This window comes from Myotis myotis, unplaced genomic scaffold (genome assembly GCF_014108235.1).
Source record: "Myotis myotis isolate mMyoMyo1 unplaced genomic scaffold, mMyoMyo1.p scaffold_m19_p_10, whole genome shotgun sequence".
In the NCBI taxonomy this organism is placed as follows: Eukaryota; Metazoa; Chordata; class Mammalia; order Chiroptera; family Vespertilionidae; genus Myotis; species Myotis myotis.
Window position 1 is genome coordinate 63,486,217 of NW_023416314.1, and position 22,390 is coordinate 63,508,606.

At 44.3% G+C, this 22,390-nt stretch overlaps 1 protein-coding gene across 5 annotated transcripts in view; it reads right to left on the bottom strand.

Moving 5' to 3' along the window:
- Window positions 1-22,390, bottom strand: part of STX3 (syntaxin 3) — a 43,240-nt gene continuing 20,850 nt past the window's right edge. For 3 of the 5 annotated variants that reach the window (XM_036325748.1, XM_036325747.1, XM_036325746.1), the window contains exons 3-11: window positions 13,649-13,748; window positions 12,092-12,166; window positions 10,959-11,026; window positions 9,214-9,322; window positions 8,265-8,338; window positions 7,937-8,071; window positions 6,359-6,469; window positions 4,805-4,918; window positions 1-1,846 (exon numbers count right to left, since the gene is read on the bottom strand). In XM_036325748.1, the coding sequence (XP_036181641.1) occupies window positions 4,835-4,918; window positions 6,359-6,469; window positions 7,937-8,071; window positions 8,265-8,338; window positions 9,214-9,322; window positions 10,959-11,026; window positions 12,092-12,166; window positions 13,649-13,748 (756 nt within the window). In that variant the 3' untranslated portion in view covers window positions 1-1,846; window positions 4,805-4,834. The remainder of the gene's footprint in view (window positions 1,847-4,804; window positions 4,919-6,358; window positions 6,470-7,936; window positions 8,072-8,264; window positions 8,339-9,213; window positions 9,323-10,958; window positions 11,027-12,091; window positions 12,167-13,648; window positions 13,749-22,390) is intronic. The other 2 variants (XM_036325749.1, XM_036325750.1) reach the window with 2 other exon arrangements.

Below are 22,390 nucleotides of genomic sequence, written 5' to 3' on the forward strand. Positions count from 1 at the left end.
TTTCACAATCAATATAAAGTCATTTATTTTTAAATAGCAATAAAATAATCATGTGTACTTTTTAAAAAATACAAACAACAACAAAAACCTTCACTTATATTGTATTCCAAACTATAAGCCCCAGACCTCAATCTCAGGAGAGCAAAAGCCTGTGATTAGAGCTTGTCTGGCCTTGCTGTTAGAGCCAGTCCACTTCAACTTCATAGCCATGGGCAAGAGGCATCCCCTTGGCTCTGTCTGAGTGCTGGACGATGACTGGAAATAGCTTTACAAAGGAAGCCAATGGGCAGTGCCTGGATGAGGGTGCTCGCCCTGCCCTAGAAAGCATTAAAATCAATGCTGAAGTATAAATCAGATAGATGGCAGAGACCAGCAGGGAATCTAAGAGGCTCAAAACTGGGCCAGCACAGTCATGACACTTGAAAATTTCCCAGCTATTGCTTCCTCACTGATGAGATTATGGGAGACAAAGCACCTGTCAAGCTTATTAACCTGATAGAAGGAAGAGCTACCAGGGAAGTTCCTGGTGTCTCCCAACAGACTGGGCCCTGGAGACAGGACATTCCAGAGGTCACACAAATGATATCAAATTGCTCTGGGGCAAGCCTAGCCTAGGCAGCAGATAGTGAAAGGTTTCAAAACTTCCCACATATCTGCTAACCAGAAAAAACTTAAGGGAGATCAACTTAGTCCTCCCCCAAAGACCTATGATTCTCCCAGTCATCATCCAGAACCAGCAGGCTTCTCCATGACATGGAAAGATCCTACTTCTACTATGACTCATTTGCAGGTAAGCAATGTCTCTTACCTAATTTTTGGCCTAGCTCGAGGTTGTTGGGTTTTGTTTATTTTTGGTGGGGTGTGTGTGTGTGTGTGTGTTGTTTGTTTTTTGAGGTTACATTCTCCACTTCTAGCTTCCTACTTCATGAGAGACACATGAAGAGATATATGCATCAGCCAATTATAAAAATTTACCTGGAACACATGAAATGAGTGACGGAGTGCTGGCACCAGTCTGAAACATTTCCAGAGCCAAAGACTCAAGCACCTTGTTCCTGGCTCAATGTTAAATGCCAAACATTTTTTTAAGTAAAAAATATTTGGCTTCAAGGCAGTGGCTTCACAAAGCATCACCCTTAACAATGGGCAACCAGTTTCCAAGACTCAGCCATGAAAACAAATATCCCATCTCCTCAGCCTACATAAATGGTAACCTCAGATGATTGCATCACACTGGCGCCACCTACAGTAAACATGAGAGAATACAACACAGACAAATAGTGAAGTTGGCCACTAACCTAAATATACTAAGAGCTTCATTTAAGGCTGAATTTCAAGCAAGTCAGCTCTCAGACCAAAATAACATCTGCCAATCCCTCATATTTTCAGGACACAGGGACAACGAACTGTGAGGACTGGGAACCTGCCAGGTAGAAGACTCAAGTCCAAACCTTACTGTTGGAAAGAATCCCTTTGCTTTGTTAAAGAAACCCTCCTAAGAAAGATAAAATTCAATTTCTGGGAGAAGAATGACAGTCCATGAGGTAGAAATACAGCACCTTGGAAAGATTTTGAATAATTGGCTTTCCAAGGTGCAAGGCAAAAATTTGACACAGTAGAGGGAAAAAAGGGAAGCCAGGCTGGTTCAGACTGCAGGTTTTGAGGAAAACTCAGGGTTGCATCAGGTAGATTAGACTCCTCCGGGGCTAGATGGTTTGCTGCGTCAGGTCCAAGGATGGTTACAGGAAACAAAGAAATGGGTCCCATCCTCTTTCGGGAAGGCCATTCAAACTCCATTCCCATCTGAAGACAAGGTGGCCACACCAGGCTGGAGTAGAATCAGGCTCTAAGGGAGGCAGGGGAAGGAGGAGCTGATCAGTACACAGGATGATGTTGAAGGGCAACATTAAGAATCAGCCACAAACCTAGAAGGTGGAGAGGGAAGATCAGAAATACCTGAAAAGGGGAGAATAATGGGAAAGTAAATGCTAACCCTGAGAAATCCAATAGACACACCAACACAGGACCTGAAATGAAAAATCCCACTGTATAAGAAACAAAGCCCTATGATGAGAGAGAAAGTTTTTTAAACCTCTAGTCCTTTGTCTAATCCTTCACACAGGCTGTCACACACCCACGGAAGGACTTATCAGTGGGGAGGCACAATCACATGTTGGAAACACCTGTTCTACTGTGGAGCCAACATCAGTGCCTTTCAAACACATGCTTCAGAAGCTTTCTGGGACTCCAGTCTTCTTTATGACTCTCCTTACACTCCACTTCTCTTAGAGGGCAGAAAGACACAGTGAAAAGAATATGGAAAAGCTCAGGGCTTATTTTATGGCTACTCTGCCTTATGAGCTGTGTGGACCTGGGCAAGTTTCTTAACTTATTGAGCTTCAAATAACTTTCCTGTCTGAAAATTGGGTTAACATTCTTCTCCTAGACAGGAGAATAGCTGCCACACAACTAGGAATGAGAAATGTAAGATGTCTTCCTTCTCTCCTGTTCAGAGAACTCTCTCCCTCAGATGGAGGCAGAGGGGAGGCTTAGTAACGCTCAGTCCTGACTTTATTAGGGAATACGGATGGAATACCCTGCAGTAAGCAACTTAGCATATCAACTAAAAACAATATATCAATTAGTCTCATTTAAAAATGATTCATTTACATTCTGAATTCCTGGAATTAGGAATGGTAAGGGGCAATATGAATTTGCAAGACATCTTTCATCCAAGGATATGGAAAGATATGCCTTTGCTTAGTTTTAACATCCTTTCCAGTGATACAGTTAAGAGTCAGAGCAAAACTTGAACTTTAAAAGCAAACAGAAACAATGGCTAGACTCCAAATTGGGGGTAGGGGGGTGTCAATTAATTACTTAGATGTTGATCACCTCACTGCTGCTTCTCTCTCCAGAGGAAGGCGAATGTTTAGAGCTATAACAATCTGACTTTCAGACCCTTTAGTTACATGCAAGGAGGAGGCAAGAAATATAAAGTGAAGGATTGCCTCTGGATATCAAAATGGTAGTACGTATCAAGTCTTAAAAATACTTCTATTACCTCAGGAACCCAACTTCTATGAATTTATAATATAGGGAAAATAGAAATGAGAAAACTATTACATAAGTTAGTCATAATGTTAGTAATAGCAAAACAATAACAAACCTCCAACATTGGGGAAATGTAACATAATTGAGAGTATAGCCAGGGGTGGGCAAACTTTTTGACTCGAGGGCCACAATGGGTTCTTAAACTGGACCGGAGGGCCGGAACAAAAGCATGGATTGAGTGTTTGTGTGAACTAATATAAATTCAAGTAAACATCATTACATAAAAGGGTACGGTCTTTTTTTTTTTTTAGTTTTATTCATTTCAAACGGGCCGGATCCAGCCCGCGGGCCGTAGTTTGCCCACGGCTGGTATAGTCACAATCTTGTGTTGACAAGCAGATTTACAATAGATATTAGTGGAATGATGCTTACAATTTTGTAACTGGGTACAAAATGATAGGTAATATAGTCAGAACCATGTAAAACTATATCTGAATGTGAAAACATGCCACAAGGCTTTCAACAATATTAAATGTTAATTCTGTTCACCTTTTCTGCATTTTATAGTTTTTAAACAAAAATACTATATTTTGCCCTAGCTGGTTTGGCTCAGTGGATAGAGAGCATCAGCCTGCGGACTGAAGGGTCCCAGGTTCGATTCTGGTCAAGGGCACATACCTGGCTTGCAGGCTTGATCCCCAGAAGGGGGCATGCAGGAGGCAGCAAATCAATGATTCTCTCTCATCATTGATGTTTCTATCTCTCTCTCCCTCTTCCTTCCTCTCTGAAATCAATAAGAATATATGCTTTTTAAAATACTATATTTAATTCAGGAAAGTAATATTCAAGACGTCACTGACTTAAGAGTCTTAAGTTTTAACAGTCCCAATAACTAGATCATTCCTATCATGCTACCACTATATACATGAAACCTTGATTCAGGGGTCAGCCTTATTCTTTTTACCAGATTTTAAAAGAAATTAATAGGCTATATTTTAAAGTCACTATCAACTAGGGTTCTCTAGACTTTGTAGACGATGATAAATAGCTACCTTGTTGTACAAAAAGAAACTAAGATGGCAATAAGGACTCCCATAGGTCCACTATTAGCTGTATGTTCAAACTTGGTTGTATTGCTTTTCTCTTTAAGCCGAAGTGTCTTCACCTGTAAAATGTGGATAATAATAGCACCTATCTCAAAAGGTGTTGTGAGGAGTCAGTGTTATGTATATATGGTGTTCAGTACATTGTCTGGCACAATTCAACATTCAAAAATGTTAACTACTAAATCATTCACGATCCAAACAGTCAGCCACAAACAAACCCCTACAGACCCCATTCCCAATTCAAAACTTCATTTACACTAAAAAGAAGATGAAAAAGCAAAGCCCAACATCCATGAAATCCAGTAAGAATTCAGAAGACAAAGCCCAGATCCAAAACACAGACTGTACCCAGCACAGGAGCATGCTTGCCGGGTAAGGGGAGAGGGAATGAAGTGCTCAGAGAGACCAGGAATGGCAGTGAAACATTAACAGGCAAAGAGTAGGGACAACCAGGAGAACCAACCCACCGACTGCAGCCAGAACCCAAGAACAGAATTTTAAAGAGATGATAGAATGTACAGACAACTGAAAGTTTTAGCAAGTCCAAGGACAATCACAAGGTGGAAGAAGTGGGATTTAAAATCCCAGGCTAATTTGTCAAGAGGAAGTCAAAAAAGAGTCCCGAGAACCTTCCATTTACTTACATTTCAGTGCAGCAGCCTCTTGGGCCGCCCTTATTTCAGCCCAACGGAAAGTCCAATAACCAACGCTAAAATGCCCAGCAACACAACTACTACCACAATGATAATTATCAACTTCTGGAGAGGGATAAGAGAAACAAAAACAAGGCATTATTACACACAGCCAAAAGCAATAATAATTCATCTAAAACCCAACCCCTCTCACCTCAACATCGAAAGCATCTTAGCAATTCAAATAAAAAAGCCTACAGCCTATATGAAGACATTCCATTAGGATATTTTATACTTATCAGATTACTTCTTGGCTAGCTATATATTCCAGATGGAAACACAGAGTTTCTATCAGCTCTCAGCTCACAATGCTGTCCTGCCCATGTGGACAGACATAAGCGCAACTATCATGGAGTCGCCACGCAGCAATAGGCCAAGATATAAAGTGATTCATCTTTTATTTTCCAAAGGGGGTGCAACGATATTTTTGACACAGTCCTAATGTCAAACTCTGTCCTTCTCCTCCCTAAAGCACACGCCCACCTGACAGCCCCAGTGACTGGACATCCAAAAGCAAGAGTATGGTCCTGTTGTGAACCAGCCTGGATTCATCATGTAAAGTAACTCCCCAGCTTCCCAAATCCCTGCGCAAGCAACAGGTGAAGTGAGAAAACAAGGAACTGAAGAACAAAAATATTAGAGCCCAGGAGGAACAGGAAAGAAATGTCTAAAGAGCAAGCAAAAGCCACAGAGCTGGCTACCAGTCAATGGGCAGAGAAGCCAGAAGGCCTCCAGCATCGGGGCACCAGAAGGAAGTGGGTGGGGAGATAGGATGGTGTGGTGGGAAGAGCATGATTAGGATCTGAATCTGAATCCAAGCTCCTATGCTGACTAGGTGGCCTGAAGCCAATTAGCCTCTGGCCCTCCTGTCATCTATGAAATAGAACTAATAGGTGCTCCATAAGATACGACATTTTTCACAACAATCAGCACAGCACTGATTTCCTGGTAGAGAAAGGGCAGGGGCGGGGGGAATCTTGGGCTGCTTGAGTGGAAGAGAAGGTTTCAGAGGAGTCAAGTATAACATTTGCCCAGGAGCAACACCCGGGCAATCGCTCCACCCTACAGAACTGCCTTCAGTGTGGTTCTTGGGTGCGAGCCTGTGAGCCAGATCCATGAGAGGCACAGCACGGGAAGGAAGGACGGCTAGTCTCTAGGAGAGGCTGACACAGGTGTTTGGATGAGGCCAGGACAGAGAGAGAAGGCACAGGCTCAAGGACACAAGTGGGGATAACTGGAGAGAGGAGAGGCAAGTAGGACCGGCTGGGACTAAGGCGCTCACCCTCCGAGCTTCACTCTGATACTTGACAGCTTTTTTGGTATCGGTAACGGCTCGCTCCACGAAACCCACTGACTGGTCCATGTTGTTCTCGATACGGTCAATCATGGCTCCCTTTCCCGGGATGCAAGAGGTGGTGGCAGCAGAAGAAGAGACAGAGAGAGGGAAGAAAGAGCGAGAGATAGCGCACAACATGGACTCTTCCCTGAAGGCGGAGGGCGTCTCACCTTCCGGGCCTGCCCCTGGTATTTCACGGCTTTTTTAGTTTCATCCCGTGCCTTCTCCACGTGGTCCACTGTGTGCATGACATTCAGCTCTATGTTATCTAACATCTCGCCCTGCAAAGAACAGACACTAGTCAAACTTAATAACCGTCCCCCCGCCCCCAGACAGTCCTATCCCCACATCATTATCTTCAATGCCAAGGGGAGCATCCAGAAAACCTGATGTGTGGCCTTCAGAGGGCACATGCCCACCTTTTCCCCTGATTTACCTATTACCAGGGTCCTGGCCTCTTCCTGGTCATTCAGACCTGGATCAAGTTTATTTGGCTTGAACTAAGTTTGTTCAATACCATTGAATGGTGCCTGGCACACAGTAGGTACTCCATAAATATCTGAGGGTGGGAACATGTGCTTTCTCAGAGATATTCCCTGGCCCCTTAAGTGACACACTGGGTTCACCCAAACTATGTGGCTAAGAGACAGTGATCTCTTAAGAAGATTCCCAACCTATTTCCCAGCTATTACTTCCTGACAAGAAGTGCTCTCATTACAATTAATTTCTGGGCACCTTAGGATGGGAATTCCCCTCACCTACCTACATCTTCCCTCAACTCGACCCATCGTTTTACAACAGTCTGTCAACAGGGAAAGGCACTTACCACCACTTGGATCTCAAACCAGCTCCTCGGCAAGGCAGTGTGGGGAGAAAAAGGAAAAGTGGGGATGGAAGGACTAACAACATGGTCTCAAAGGCCAGACTGGGAGGAAGAATGGCACTGAGCCCTGAGCAGGGAACTGATGTCAACTGCCAGCCAGGCAGTGCTGCCAGGCAGTGCTCGGGCTACAGTTCAGTTCTGCAGTCCTTCAAAGGAAGCAGTTCTCAGTCCTGACCAGCTGGCCAAGCAGCTACAGGTTCAGTGATATCGGCACGACACCACAACACCGGGCTGTGTCTGACTATGTGAAACTAACATTGCATGCAGGAGACAGAGACTCGCATCCCTGAGAAGTGTGCCCAGGGACAGAACAAGCTGTCCAGCTAAGCACCATTTGTGTTTCAAGTTTTTATGTAAATACTGTGCTATTCCTTCATTCACTTTGTTATCTACTCTTGTTTCTGAGCCAAAGGTGGCAACATTTTTGGAAGAACAAATATAAAAAACAAAAATGGAAAATAATAAAAACTTCTATTAAATCTAACTTTTCACCAGTGAAACAGTTTATATAAGGAGACTTTTAAGGCATCTTCATTAAGAACCCATATCTCTAACTTTAAAAAGCAAATAAAAATAGAACCTGAGTCCAGAGGAAACTGGGCACTTGAAAGATACTTGTAACCCCGTATTAACTAGAAATGACTGTGAGCCCAAAGTACTGAAAAGAACGAGAAGCCAGGACTGCCCCATGTGTCAGGGTCCAAGTGTGTATTCCTTTCCCTGGGATACTGGAATTCTGTTTCTCCTTCAAGCAAATTCTGATGATGCTCCCTCACCTGGCTCCTCATGTTCTCTTCCTTACCATTTTCAGAAGTACCTGAGCTTCCCTCTTTTCCCTCCCACACTGATACCCATGGCCAGTTACCTGATTCTCCACCAGCATGGCGATGTCCATAAACATGTCATGGAGCTCCTTGATGCTGCTCTCCAGCCTCACGATGTCTTTGTGCCGTCCCTCGATTTCACTGAGGGCTTGCTTGGAAATCTGAGAGTCAATGATCTACAAGAGGCCGCACAATGACAGGTCATCAGCCACCATCCCCTGCTGCAGCCTTCATCCCCTCCTGCCCAGCTCCTCACGTCCCCTGCCTCCCTGCACCTGCAGCCCACCCTTCCCTGGCTACCCGAATGGAGCTCCCAGTGGCCTCCCTCCTCTGTGGAGGGGCATACACCCCAGCTCCCGAGTCACTCACCCCAGAAGTGAAGATGGCAGGGTTTCCACTCTCCAACATCTCCTCCAGCTCCTCATCTGTGGTCTTCTTGCCGGCTTTATAACAGAAGCAGAGCATCGAATATAAGGTCAAAACACACCATTTCAAAAGTTCCCTGAAGATAGGAATATGGTAACTCCACTATAAAGACCATGGCCTTTACAACACTCTCCCAACGTTCTCCTGACTCATCTGTCCTCGATTTCTCCCATAATCTGATTCATTGTTAACATAGTCAGCAATTATCTTCCTGAAACATATACCTGATCACATTCTTCCCAGCTCAGAACATTGACTGGTCCCATCACTACGCCTCAGAGACCAAGGCCCTCAGGACAAGGAGTCAGTTCCTGGGTGGACCCTTCCTGCATCCCCATTAACCTCTCACTGTTATTCCCAAATGCACACTTTCCCCAGACCCTGGATAGCCTGCCACTCCTAAATACACTTGTGTTTCTTTCACAACATCCTTGTTCCTACAGTTCTTCCACTTACAGGGCGCTCCCAGCCCCACCGCCCCACAGGGCCCTGAGTTCCACGTTACCAAATTCTTAAAGAGCACAGCTTCATTAATGCCCTCGTTCTTCACAGCAGCTAGCATCACACCTTTTATTTCATAAATGGTCTTTGCTATCAAAAAGACAGCAAAAAACATCTTGAGTCCCCAGGAGAGCCACTGTTTAGCAAGTGTCTCCTCTCTACGTATAGGAAATGCTGGCCTCCATAAAGACAAAATTGCTTGGGCCTGATAAACACGGAGCCACCTTCAGCCTAAGAACCAGCATCCAGGGAGTGTCCCGGGCTTGGGCACAGAATATGAGATGGAAGCCCAAGCATGGTTGCTGCTCCTTCTCCCCAGATCTCACAACTGGGGCAGACAACCATGTGGCAGGAAAGCGTGAAGAAGCACCACGAAATTTCAGACACGCACTGATTTCGAGCTGCCGCTGGATTCGCCCTTTGCTGCGTTCACGAAAGTCCACTTGAGCCTCATTGTATTTGGTCATCACCTCCACAAACTTCCGGGAGAGGACAGAGTGCTGTCGGAAGAATGTCAAATGCAGTAGGTGAGGGAGGGGGGAGGTCCCTAACTGCTGTAGAACCCCCACCCCCAACACCACCCCACATAGCTTCATCTCCAGCAGCACTGGCCTTGGAACCAAAAGACTAATATATCAGACTCAATTTTTTGGTGTTCTAACTTTACACCAATGGGAGATCCACTGATCTTTCCAAAGCCTGTCTTCAGCAGGTTTACCTGCCCTGCTGACCTCATGTGGTACTTGTGAGGCCAGACGAGATACTCCGTGAGTCTGAGCCCTGCACCCACATGGACGAGGAGCATTTTTCTGGCACAACTCTTGGCCTGCTTTCTAAAGCTGTCAGGTTCCCTTTCTACATCCCATACCTGCCAAAGTCCTGAATTCTTACTCAAACTCTTCTCCCCAACTCTTTTTGCTTCTAAATAAAAAAGTGAATGCATTCACTCAATAGCCATTAAGCACCACTGGTTTGAAAAATCACCAATATTTATACTTTTTCAAACCTACTACCACTGTGAAAATTCAGAAACAAAATCATTGCAAAAACCCACCTAGCCAACTTTCCTCTTGCCTCTTCCCCTCTCTGAGCCAACTTTCAAACTAAAAGACTTCAACCTGAAGCAAATACATACAGGTGACTCGATCATAATCAGAGTCCCTAGAAAGCAAATGAGCTGCCTCTCTTCATGTTTGTCCTTCATCCCTACCTCACCCCCATCACCAACACACACACCCACACACACACACACACACACACCATATACACCAACAAACACAGATACACACACCTGCAGACCCACAGACACACAGAGAGACACACACACCCTGAACCTCTACCCCTGAGCCTGTCTGTCCATGTGGGCACTCTTACTCACCCAAGGCCCAGCCTCCTCTGGCTACCCCCAATTCTTCCTGAGGTCTTTTAATGCTAAGAACACATGCAATAGATTATGTATTCTTACACTGCCTTCCACAACAGGTTCCTTATGCCACCTGAACATCATGCTAGTTCTTCAAGGACAAGGATCATTATCTCTGATGTCCACCAAAGAGCCTAACTCCAAACTGGACAACTAATGACAAACAATCTTTAGAGAGAAGACTTCAATTTCCTCCCCTGTAAAACAAGGAGGCATACAAAATCCTAAGCTATGTTTTGGGAGCCCTAGGAAGTTCTTCAGGGACCTCCTTGGAGGAGAGTATCAGAGTGGCCAGGAGGGCTGGACTTCAGGCCTGTTCTCTACTTTAACCTGGACAGCTCCTCCTTTGCAGTTCCCAGTTGAGTTCCAAATAAGAATTGTACTTAAAAACAAAACAAAACACACAAAAAACCCTGAGCTAAGAAAAACATAAATTAAGAGATTAAACTAGATGATAGTTGCCGAAACTGGTTTGGCTCAGTGGATAGAGCGTCGGCCTGCGGACTGAAGGGTCCCGGGTTCGATTCCGGTCAGGGGCATGTACCTGGGTTGCGGCACATCCCCAGTGGGAGATGTGCAGGAGGCAGCTGATCAATGTTTCTCTCTCATCGATGTTTCTGACTCTCTGTCTCTCTCCCTTCCTCTCTGTAAAAAATCAATAAAATATATTAAAAAAAAAAACTAGATGATAGTTAAACCAGAGAAAGTCCTACCTGGGATTTTCGAATACGAAGGTCTGCAGACGAGCGGACCTCGTCTTCTTCAATGTGCCTCTCCATGCCTGGAGCAAAGAGATACATTATTCCAGCAACACACCTGCTGCTCTCCTCTGAGAAACACACAGGTCGATACAAATCTCCTTGCTCATTCTCACACACCCAGCCCATGGAGATGGAGCAACAGGCAGGTACAATCTCTGAAAGTCAGCTCACATGTGAGCCACAGGACTTGCATTACCAGGTATTCTTTGGGTATATCTTAGCACAGCATGAGCCTTAGTCACCAAGAAACTCAGTCTCAAACCCTTGTCCTGCCACTTACTAGCTGCGTGACTTTGGGAAAGCCATTTCACCTTTCTCAGTATTCCCTCACCTATAAAATGGAATACATATAGCACCTCCCTCACAATCCTGATGTGAAGATTAAATGGGACTGCGCACAGAGTGCTTGGCTCAGTGGCAGACACACCATCATTGCTATTATTGGAAGTTGCTACTATGACCACCACCTCTACCCCCATGAAAACAAGTACAGTGATTTGTTTTGAGGGAAAAAGAAATAACTTGGGCTGAACAATGCTAATTTCACTCTCTGACCAATAACATACATTCACCAAAAACACTGGACAGAGATGCAGACCACAGCCATTGAACTGAGAGACCTTCTAGGCCCCAAGAGGAATTAAATCTATGACATTGCTCACTGAACAATGCTCTAAACTGAGGGGTGGGGCTAAGGTAATGGCCGGTGATATACACCCCCAAGAAATGTCAATAGACTAAATAATATATTGTGCATCTATATATCTCTACCATTACTATTCAAATGTACATAGGTGCTGGGGAAACAGAGAAAGGCAGAGCTCCTTAGTGAAAGCTGCCAAGTCACACAACTACTCAGAAAGCACACGTCAATGCCCATCTCTTAACTTCAATTCTGCACTCTTTCAAACACAGTCATGATCAAGAACAGGCAAATTTCTGGGGAGAGTGCCCAAAGCACAGGCAAAGATAGAACAAGTGGCTTTGCTTCCACCAGGATGAGTTTTGATCCAGGAGATTTGGACCCTGTGGATGTGACACAGATAGTGGTGGGGGCTGGCTTGTTCCCTTTACTCCCTTCTTACTCTTCAGTTTGTTCCGGACGTTGTTGGCCCTTTTCTTGATTTCAGTCGTGAGCTGCTCTAGGTCTTCTTTGGTTTCTGGGTAAACAAAGGCAGGTATGATCAGTTAGAAAAGACTAATGATTAATGCCCAGAGCAATATTTATTCTAGTGTGCTCTCCATCATTAGGATCATAGAGAACTTACTTTTAAAGGCATTTTCCAGGCATTCCATCCCAAACCTACAGAATAAAAACCCCCAGGGTTGGATCTCCACCATCTGTCTTTTTAACAAGCCTTCCCAAGTAATTCTCCAGCACACAAATTTTGAGAACCTTGTTTTTAGAGGAAATAATCCAGTTTACCATAAGGGCTTCCATTTAGAAGGGAGAATAGGGTTTTTATGGGACTTCTGAGGAGAAAAGAATTCCATGTTCATCAACTTAAAATCAAGCATATATTTAAGACACACAATGCTGCCCTAGGAGGTATGGAGCAAAATGAGTATTAGCTATGACCACCCTACGGCACCTACTACAAGCATGGAACTGAGATAGAAACTAAGTTTTCAGAGAAAAGATATAGAGCCTGCCTTCAAGCTGTTCAGGGTCTAGTGGGGAACAAGGGACAAAAGGGACACCGTTGATTGCAGTTCTAATATGCAGTGTGGATTAAGCTGTGAGTTCTGGTCAAGGCATGCATGGGATGGGATGGTTAGGAAGAGCCCACTAGCACAGCTGGAGGGACCTGGAGAGGCTTTTAAAGACAGATGATAATAGGACTGAGTCTCAGAGAAGGACTAAGAGTTAACCAGATTGGAAACGAGACTAAGACTGAAGTCTCCGGGAGGAAAAACAATATGTGCAAGACCTTTGGGGACAAGAAGCATTTGGAGAACAAAGTTTGGTCTGGCTACAGTGTGGGTAACATGGGGAAGGATGGCAAAAATGTGGCCAAGACCATGTCATAGGCTCTACTAACATGTTTCAACTTTAATCTTTAGGTAATAGAGACTCACTGAAAAAGTTGAACAGTAACAAACTTGTTCCTTGTTCTTATGGAATCTAAAATATAACCCTAAACTCTACTCTAAAAATTTGAAATAATTAGGGGGGAAATTTTGTCCATGCTGGTAACAAACAGGAGATTAGTGATGGGAGGAACTGATGTGGATTTGAACCATTTTGTAAAGCCTCATGAAAAAATAATGGACTTGATCTGGTAAGACTTATGAGATAGCACAAGCAAAGGGGCAGAGGTGGGGCTGAGATGAGGTTCATTAGAAGCAGGAAGAGTCACTGTCAGTCATAAGCAACCAGTTGGGAAGTAGAGGAGTTTCACTGCATGGGACCATGAAGAGTTTCACTTCATGGGACCATGAAGAGAAGAGCTGACTATGGTTGAGCAGGGTGAGCCCAGATAGGGTAAAGGAGGATGGGAGATGATATGATGTGTACACTGGTGGAATATAATGCATATGTACACTGCCCTGCTGTTCACAGAGGGAAGGAAAAACAAGATTGGCTCAGCCCCTATGCCAAGGGTCATCAATGGGTGACTCATCTCTGGATAAACACTCACTTGGTTCTGGAATTGGTGCAGACAGAATGATACTGTAGAGTTTCTTAGCCCCCTCTACATGCTCAGAGATCTTGTCAATGTTGAGCCGAGTTTCCTCGATCTATAATCAGAAAGACAACAGCCTTGGTCATCATAGAGGAAGACTATATCCATGATTGAGATGAAAGCTGAGCAGAGCTCCCTAGTGAAAGCTGCCCACCTTCTGGGTTTGTGGAAGAAGATATGACTGAAATGTCTTCTGCTACCCAGTGAGTAAACTAATCTCAGCGGAGCAGTCATTGGAAATTCACACTCATCTGCCCACCTTAGAGGGGAGGATTCAGGCCAGAGTGCAAAAGAGCCAGGAAAGCCCATGAAGAGGAATCAGAGAGAAGGGCCAACACACCTGATAAGGCAGATCCTTTAGCCCCCTGCACCCCACCCCCAAAGGTGAGAAAAGAGAGAGAATGGGAGAGGGAAAAAGAGAAAGAAGGAAAGAAAAAAAGTGAAAGGGAGAGAACCAACTTAGAGAGTAAAAAGCAAAGAGGAAAGAATGAAAGGAATAGTGAGACAGAAACAGAGAAAGAGAGAGACTAAGTGTGACCACCTCAAGAGGCAGCTCAAGCTTTTCTCCAACATATTATGTTATATTGTACTAGAGGCCCGGTGCACAAAATTCATGCACTTGTGGGGGGGGGGGTTCCTCAGCCCAGCCTGCACCCTCTCGCAGCCCAGGAGCCCTCAGAGGATATCCGACTGCTGGCTTAGGCCTGCTCCCCCATGGGGAGCAGGCCTAAGCCGACAGTTGAACATCCTTAGCACTGCCGTGGAGGCTGGAGAGGCTCCCACCACTGCCGTAGCGCTTGCCAGCTGTGAGCCTGGCTTCTGGCTGAGCAGCACTGCACTGACCACCAGGGGGCAGTTCCTGAGTTTAGCGTCTGCCCCCTGGTGGTCAGTGCATGTCATAGTGATTGGTTATTCTGCCGTTGGGTCAATTTGCACATTACCCTTTTATTATATAGGATAGCTGATTCCCTCATACGATCATGACCCTGAAGCTCCAGCCATGACTGCTTCTGCACATTCCTAAGGTTCCCGATCGTACGGGTATGTGTCCTAAAGTATTTCCAGCAGCACGTCATTCCCAGAGAGAACCCCAACACAGGACACTGCCTCAGAGCATTAAGAGCATCCTCAGCCCCTCTTCAAAGGCACGAGCCACTCCTGCCCCCTGGCCCGCTGGTCCCTTGTCCTCGGATGTGGTGAAAGCTGCCGAGACCTGAAAACCCACATCGTCTACCTGCCTCACTCCCAAAATGAGGGGCACATCGATGAGGCAACCATTAACAAACATAAATTATGTAAAATGCCATACAGGCCAATCTGAACATCTGAGATGCAACAGAAATACAGCTCACCCAGTGGGATGGCTCAGTGGTAGGGCACTGCCAGATTGTGGGCTCGATCCCCAGTAGAGAGTGAGCAGGAAGCGGCCAATCAATGATTCTCTCTCACCATTGATGTTTCTATCTCTGTCTCCCCGCCTCTCCCTTCCTCCCTGAAATCAATAAAAATATATTTTTTAAAAAGAAACACATCTCAATTTGCGGCTTTCAGAACCCCTTTCTTCCATAAATAATTATACCCCGTGGTCGGCAAATTGCGGCTCTCAAGCCACATGCGGCTCTTTGGCCCTTTGAGTGTGGCTCTTCCACAAAATACCACATGCGGGTGTGCACATACAGTGCGATTGAAACTTCGTGGCCCATGCGCAGAAGTTGGTTTTCGGCCTGGGCAAGTCTACTTTGAAGAAGTACTGTTGATATTTGGCTTTGTTGACTAATGAGTTTGCCGACCACTGATTATATACCAAATCATACCTCTCCAAATTGCATAGAACATGGGAGAAATAAAACTTGAGTTCTCAAACCCTCAAATTAGTATTTTTGCTACTGGACCAGGGGTCTTCCCTTCTATAAATATTGGCCTTGGTGGGCCACAGTTGGAGAGTTGAAAGACGTAAAATAAAATTTCAATGTAATATCTTCAAAGTATATATACAAATGTAAGTAGCCATCCAAACATTTATCGGTTGGCAAAACAATCAACAGTACTGCATTAGTACCTTTATTCAAATGAGGAACCTAAATGTTGGTGTTCTCCAGACTCCAACTAGGATGCTTTTTCCATTAGATCTACAACCTGATGGTTGGCTTTTCCAAACTGTTTCGCTTTTAGCAGAATCCAAGTCTCTGTGACTATAAAAATGGCATAAATCATCACCTATGAAATCTGGCAGCCTCAAGGGTGTAACCACCTCAGAATCAGGCCCTCGGGTGACCCAGAAGTTGTCGCCTTTTCCTTCCCTTCCCCTTTATCTCTCACATCAGACACTGGCTCCTCTTAACAACTCATTAAATGTCATTGCATCACACTAAATTCCCATTTCCATCACATGACTGTCTTGCCAAAGCAATTGCATTAGATAAACAGGACTGAGAAATAAAGGCTTTCTAGAATAAAATGCACTAACCATTGATAAATGATCTTGACATATTTTCACTAGTCAGAGGCCTTAGATTTTTGCATGTTCAATGGATTGAATGTTTTAGAAAATATACTCTGGAATTTTATTTCACAAACTGAAGAGCATCATTGCCGGAAGCCGGTCCATCCTTGCTGCTTGACACAGTCGCTGCAGGGAAGAAACATCTGCACAGCATATGTTTCAAGGGACCTGGCATATATGGCATACTGTTCTTAATATGTTTGCTCACCTTCTTGGCGCTATGTGTTTTAACCAAGGTCACCTCTCCGAGAAAGGTTGTTTCCCCAGTTAGGGATTTTTTCCCTGAAGTTAGGGAGGCAATAAAACCCCTTAACTAAGTGCAAGGGGGGTAGTTAATCACTTTAACTATGAACAATCACCCTTAAGCTACATAATCTTTACTCCCTGGAATGGAGATAAGAAACGCCCTAACCTTTGGAATAGAAATTGACAGGATTAAAATCAACTGGTATAAATAAATAAATAAATAAATAAATAAATAAATAAATAAAAGATTTTTATTCCAAAAAAAAAAAAAAAATACAGATGTAACAAGACAATAAAAGACAGAACCTGGCTGGAGAACCTAGCGAGAGAACATGGCAAGAGGACCTAGACAGAACTTGGCTGGAGAACCTCGCTATGCTGATCAACTGAACGCTGCCTCCGTGTCATTCCTTCGCCGACTCAGTCCACACATTTGGGAACCCCTGGACCTGCTGAGGCAGGACCCCAACACATCATGACCCAAAGTTCGGTCAATGGTATAAAAAACATGACAGGGCCCTAACCGGTTTGGCTCATCAGTGGATAGAGCGTCTGTCTGCAGACTCAAGGGTCCCAGGTCAAGGGCATATACCTAGGTTGCGGGCACATCCCCAGTAGGGAGTGTGCAGGAGGCAGCTGATCGATGTTTCTCTCTCATGGATGTTTCTAACTCTCTATCCCTCTCTCTTCCTCTCTGTAAAAAAACCAATAAAATATATTAAAAAAAAAAAAAAAAAAAAAACGTGACAGGGAGCTGCTAGGATGAGACGGCTGGGCCTCAAGCTCAGAGTCGCTCCAGACATTTGGAGACTGGATAGGAAATGGCTTGCCCAGCCCTGCAGACGGGAGAATAGGGCCGTGTGCTCCATCCTCAACCCAGGAATCAGGAACCTAGTAGGAAATCTACAAGCGCGGAACCTAATGCTCAAGGCTATTTGTGTGTTTGTTTGGGGTTGACATTACCCAGCACAATAATATGTTTAAAGACTAAAACCACTTTAACATGTACCTGTATCAGAAATAAGGGCCTTCACAGGATGTCTGTGAAGTCACCGTCACTTTCTCCCTTTTATGCATGAGAACACTGTGGCTCAAAGAGGTAGAGAAACTCACTCAAGGCCATACTGCAGAAAGGTGAAACCAAGGTTTGAATGTTGGCATCTGTTAAACCCTGTCTCCTGAACCAGGTGAAGGTGCAAGAACCACGTATGGGAGGCTCCTCTGCCTCCTCTCCCAGGTCCATGCTATCATCCAGTGAGTGCATGTTTGACTCACTGTTGTGTGAGAGGGGCTTAGTGACCTCTCACTGAGATCATCTGCCGCATTTCTTTGTTCTCTAACCAATGCTCCCCTATGGAGAGCTTTTTACACCAGGGTGCTCATGAAACACTGCTGATCTAGGGAACCAATCAGGTTTTTCTCATCACCATGCTAAATTTGTAGCTAACATATCTTCAATGCCTACTTATTGTATGTTACATTTTAAAATGTATTTTTCAGTGATTTTTCAGCAATGTGTAAAACAAGTTAGAATCAAACTGAACAAGTTCAAGGTTTGGCTCTATCTCTTAGCAGTTTTTTGACCTTGAACAAACCACTTACCACCACCCCCTGCCCCAGTTCTCTCACCGGTGAAATGAGGATTAGTTTCCACTTCCTAGAGGTTTTGTGGGGTTTAAATGAGATAATACAAGTCAAACACTTAACACAAAGTATATGCTCAATAAACATAAATGATGGTGATGATAATACAATCATAACCAACAATTACTGCACATTTATTATATGCCAGGTCCCATGCTGTGCCTACACAAGGATACCTCATTTAATCCTCATGGCAATCCTAACAGTAACAAAATGCTGGGTGATGTTGTCAGGAGCCACCCAAGGAAATCAAGTAAGGACAGCAAGTCGACCACTCCTCAAGTTGGGTGTCTACCTCATGGAATTATAATTAGCACAGTATACTAATCACTATCATCTAACTGAAAGGAGGGGGTTATCTTCAAGGCATGGATGGCCTCTTCCCTCTGGAGCTAATTAGCCAGTGGAATTTAATTAGACAATGGAAAGCAGAGAAATGCCACTTTGGAGAGTGAGTCGTGGCCTAGGGGAGAAGGCTTTGTCCATTCTACCTACAACATCTCTGCTCCCCTAAGTTCCCATGTACCTGTACCTGCAGTTAGGCATTAATTCCTGCATACTTATTTATTTAAAATGTATTATGTGCCACCCCTCTAACGTGACAAAAGTAAAGGAGTTGAAGGGTCACATAATAACTCTTCCTTTTCACAATTCATTAATTTCCCCAAAAATGGTATAATCCAAAACAGTTCACATATAAGGAGTTCTCAGTCAAATCCTCTTTTATTTACTTTTTTTTTTCCACTGAAACAAATGAGATTTTTTTTATTAGAAAGAAAAAAGAAAGCCTTATTTTAATATAACACCAATGTTTGTGAGAATGTACATCAAATTGATCTTTTAAAAAACACACACACACATCACAATGACAGAAAATTTGATATATTACACCTTCGAGGAGCCTGCAACCAGGCCATTTGGAGGCTCCCACCACCACCACACACAAATATGTACATGTTGTATAAGCAAAGGTTTAGAAAACACATTGGGAGAGAAGGGTGGACACAGCCATATGTGTATATGTGAGCATGGCTTCTTGGCTTTGGAAAACAAAAAACATTGACAAGAAGGAACAGAGAGAGATCTTAATCAGCCAAGCATCAGAAGTCAAATCCCTCAGGGGTTTTATCAAGATTGGGACTAGTGTTTGAACTCCCTCTTATGAATGAAAAGAAATGAACGATCTCAGAGTTATACTGAACAGTGAAAACTAGTATTCTCAGACAATAATCTTAAATCATTCAGTGTATGTGGGCTTTTGCATCATCAAAATTTAGTCAGGAAAACAAAAACATATCTAGTTATTTTAATTGAAGTAATGGAATGCAGGGTATTCTTTACACAGAGATGGAAGGGCCAAGAAGAGGATGGTAAGACACTAAAAATTAACTACAGCAGGATGAATGGACAAACATGGGAGCCAGACCACGGTGAAGTTGACCAGCAGAACGGGCTAGAGGCAAGGTCTGTTGAGTGAAAGCTGAGGCATGGGAGAGACATGTCTGGGGAGGAATATCATGGCCTCTTCCCTCCTCTTGAGTCTTCCGCCAGTGCCAGTGCCTCCCCTAGGTCAAACACACCAAAGCCAGTTGGCAAGGGAACCTGGGAAATGAGTTCCCTGCAATGTAGAGCAGAGTACAGGAAGGGCGGGGAACGGACGTGAGAGCAAATAGGCAAATGACTGGCAAGGGCTTCCTGCCTGCCTATTGGGGAGCCCAGAAATGCAGAACCTACCAGCTCCCCTGGTCATTCAAACAGTCTACATACAGAAAGAATCAAGGAGTATTTAACCTGCTATATTTGACTTAATGCCTGGATTTCAAAGTCACATTCACTTTGAGGTTCTTAATGTTAACAAAACTCAAGCCCACCTAGCAAATCCCTAAGCTTTTAAGACTGCTCACCCCACCCTCACCCCCACCCCCAGTTCTCTAACCAGACACGCTCCACTCTCCAAAGCCCCATGGCACTTTGCCCACACTCCACCCACTCTCACTTCTCCCAGTCCTGACTCAGATCTGCTCAAGGACTGGGACTGTCTTGTTCCTCTTAGAAAACTTGACATCCATCATTGTGCCAAACATGTGGTGTCACTTCATAGAAGTTTGTTCAGTGAATAAATAAATGGGCATAAGTAACTGCAGGAGACAAGCATACACCACTGCAGAACTGTCTCATCAACTTTTTAAAAGCACAGCCAGAAAAGAAAACTTTCTAATAGCATTTTCCAAAATGTATTCATTCACCCTTGTTAAAAGACGTTACACATCAAAAAGGTTTCTGTGAAAAAGTAGGCAAGCAAAGCAGGTCTCTTTATTTTTTTTTTATTTATTTTTTTTTTATTGCTTAAAGTATTACAAAGAGTATTACATATGTCTCCTTTTTTCCCCCCGCCCTTGACAATCCCCTGGCCTCCCCTACCCCCCCCCCCCCCAGTGTCTTATGTCCATTGGTTATGCTTATATGCATGCATACAAGTCCTTTTGGTTGATCTCTTACCCACCCCCCTCCTGCCCTCCCACCCTCCCCAGCCTTCCTGCTGTAGTTTGACAGTCTGTTCGAGGCAGCTCTGCCTCTGTATCTATTTTTGTTCATAAGTTTATAATGGTCTTTATTATCCAGAAATGAGTGAGATCATGTGGTATTTTTCCTTCATTGACTGGCTTATTTCACTTAGCATAATGCTCTCCAGTTCCATCCATGCTGTTGCAAATGGTAAGAGTTCCTTCTTTTTTACAGCAGCATAGTATTCCATCGTGTAGATGTACCACAGTTTTCTAATCCATTCATCTACAGATGGGCACTTAGGCTGTTTCCAGATCTTAGCTATGATGAATTGTGCTGCTATGAACATAGGGGTGCATATATCCTTTCTGATTGGTGTTTTTGGTTTCCTGGGATATATTCCTAGAAGTGGGATCACAGGGTCAAATGGGAGTTCCATTTTCAGTTTTTTGAGGAAACTCCATACTGTCTTCCATAGTGGCTACACCAGTAGCAGGTCTCTTTATTACAGGACCTCTTGGAGCCTTTCATAAGTTAACGTGCATTTTACCTCTCCATGGTAGGAAGGAATAGGAAGCATTTCTCAGACATTTTTGATCCCAGAAGTCTTTTTGCATCTCATACTGCCGTCCATGACAAGCACTCTGACCCACCAAACACCCACATGCCAGCCCCTGCCCTTCTTGTTACCAAAATTCTGATTTTGTTTGGGCAGCAATGCTGCCATCACCAGAGGATGAATCACGATGGGTTCTATGGCCATCCTGACAATCCTGTCCCTTTACGAAGGAGTCACCCTCCTGGCCTCCCTTCTAGCCAAGCCTGGCCACAACCATGTGATCCATTGCTGGCCAATGGGTAACAAGGGAAAGTCAACTTGGAGGATTTGTGCCATCTTCTTCCCTGATAAAAGCATCTTTGAACTTTTCTAGCTGCCCCCTTTCTCACTTCTTGTGAGGCTGGTATAGGACAATGCCATATGCAGCTGTGACTATGGTGGCTGTAGAACACAACACAAATTCTTTAATGCCCCTCCCATTCTTTAATGCCCCTCCCATTGAGAGGTGGTATTCTGTATATTGCCCTTTTGAATCTGCTTCAACAACAGAGTATAGCACAGGTGACTTCCATAGCTGGAACACTTGCCTTACACCCATGAGTCTGTGTGTACCAACCTCACACCCTGACTTGGTGGTGCTGAGAAGTCCAAGCCACAGAAAGCGGCCAAGTGTAGGCACTCCAAATGACAGGCTCTGCTGAGCCTTCCTGAGTCCCTCTAGTTCAAACACCAGTGTTAGAATACAGAAGTCTCTCTCAATGTTAGAATAAAGATTCCTGCCTCTGGATGTTCAATTCTTCACAACTAAGGCTCCAGAAATTGTGGGGCAAAACTCAGCCATCTCCACTATGCCCTGTTTGCCACTGTGCCCTGTCTGAATTTCTACTCCACAGACTCTATCAGAATCACCGAAAAGGTTGGTTACACCACTAACGGTTACAGCAATTTGCTATACAGCAATAATCCAAACAAACTCCATCTCTCAATCCTAAGGGAAAAGCCAAGAGGGTCAGAGAGCTATTGACCTAGAACCCCAACACCTCTAACCCGCTGCACCATCCCTAACTCCAGACTTGTTCATATGTGAAATCATTCATGTCTTTATTGCTTAAGCCACAGTTACATGAAGGCATCCCTAAGTGATACACCATGCTGCTGCTCAGCGACCCAGATTCAGGCCGGGCGCTCCTTTTTCCCATTAGCTGGGCATGGAAACTTACTGATCTTTCCTTTTCTGGCC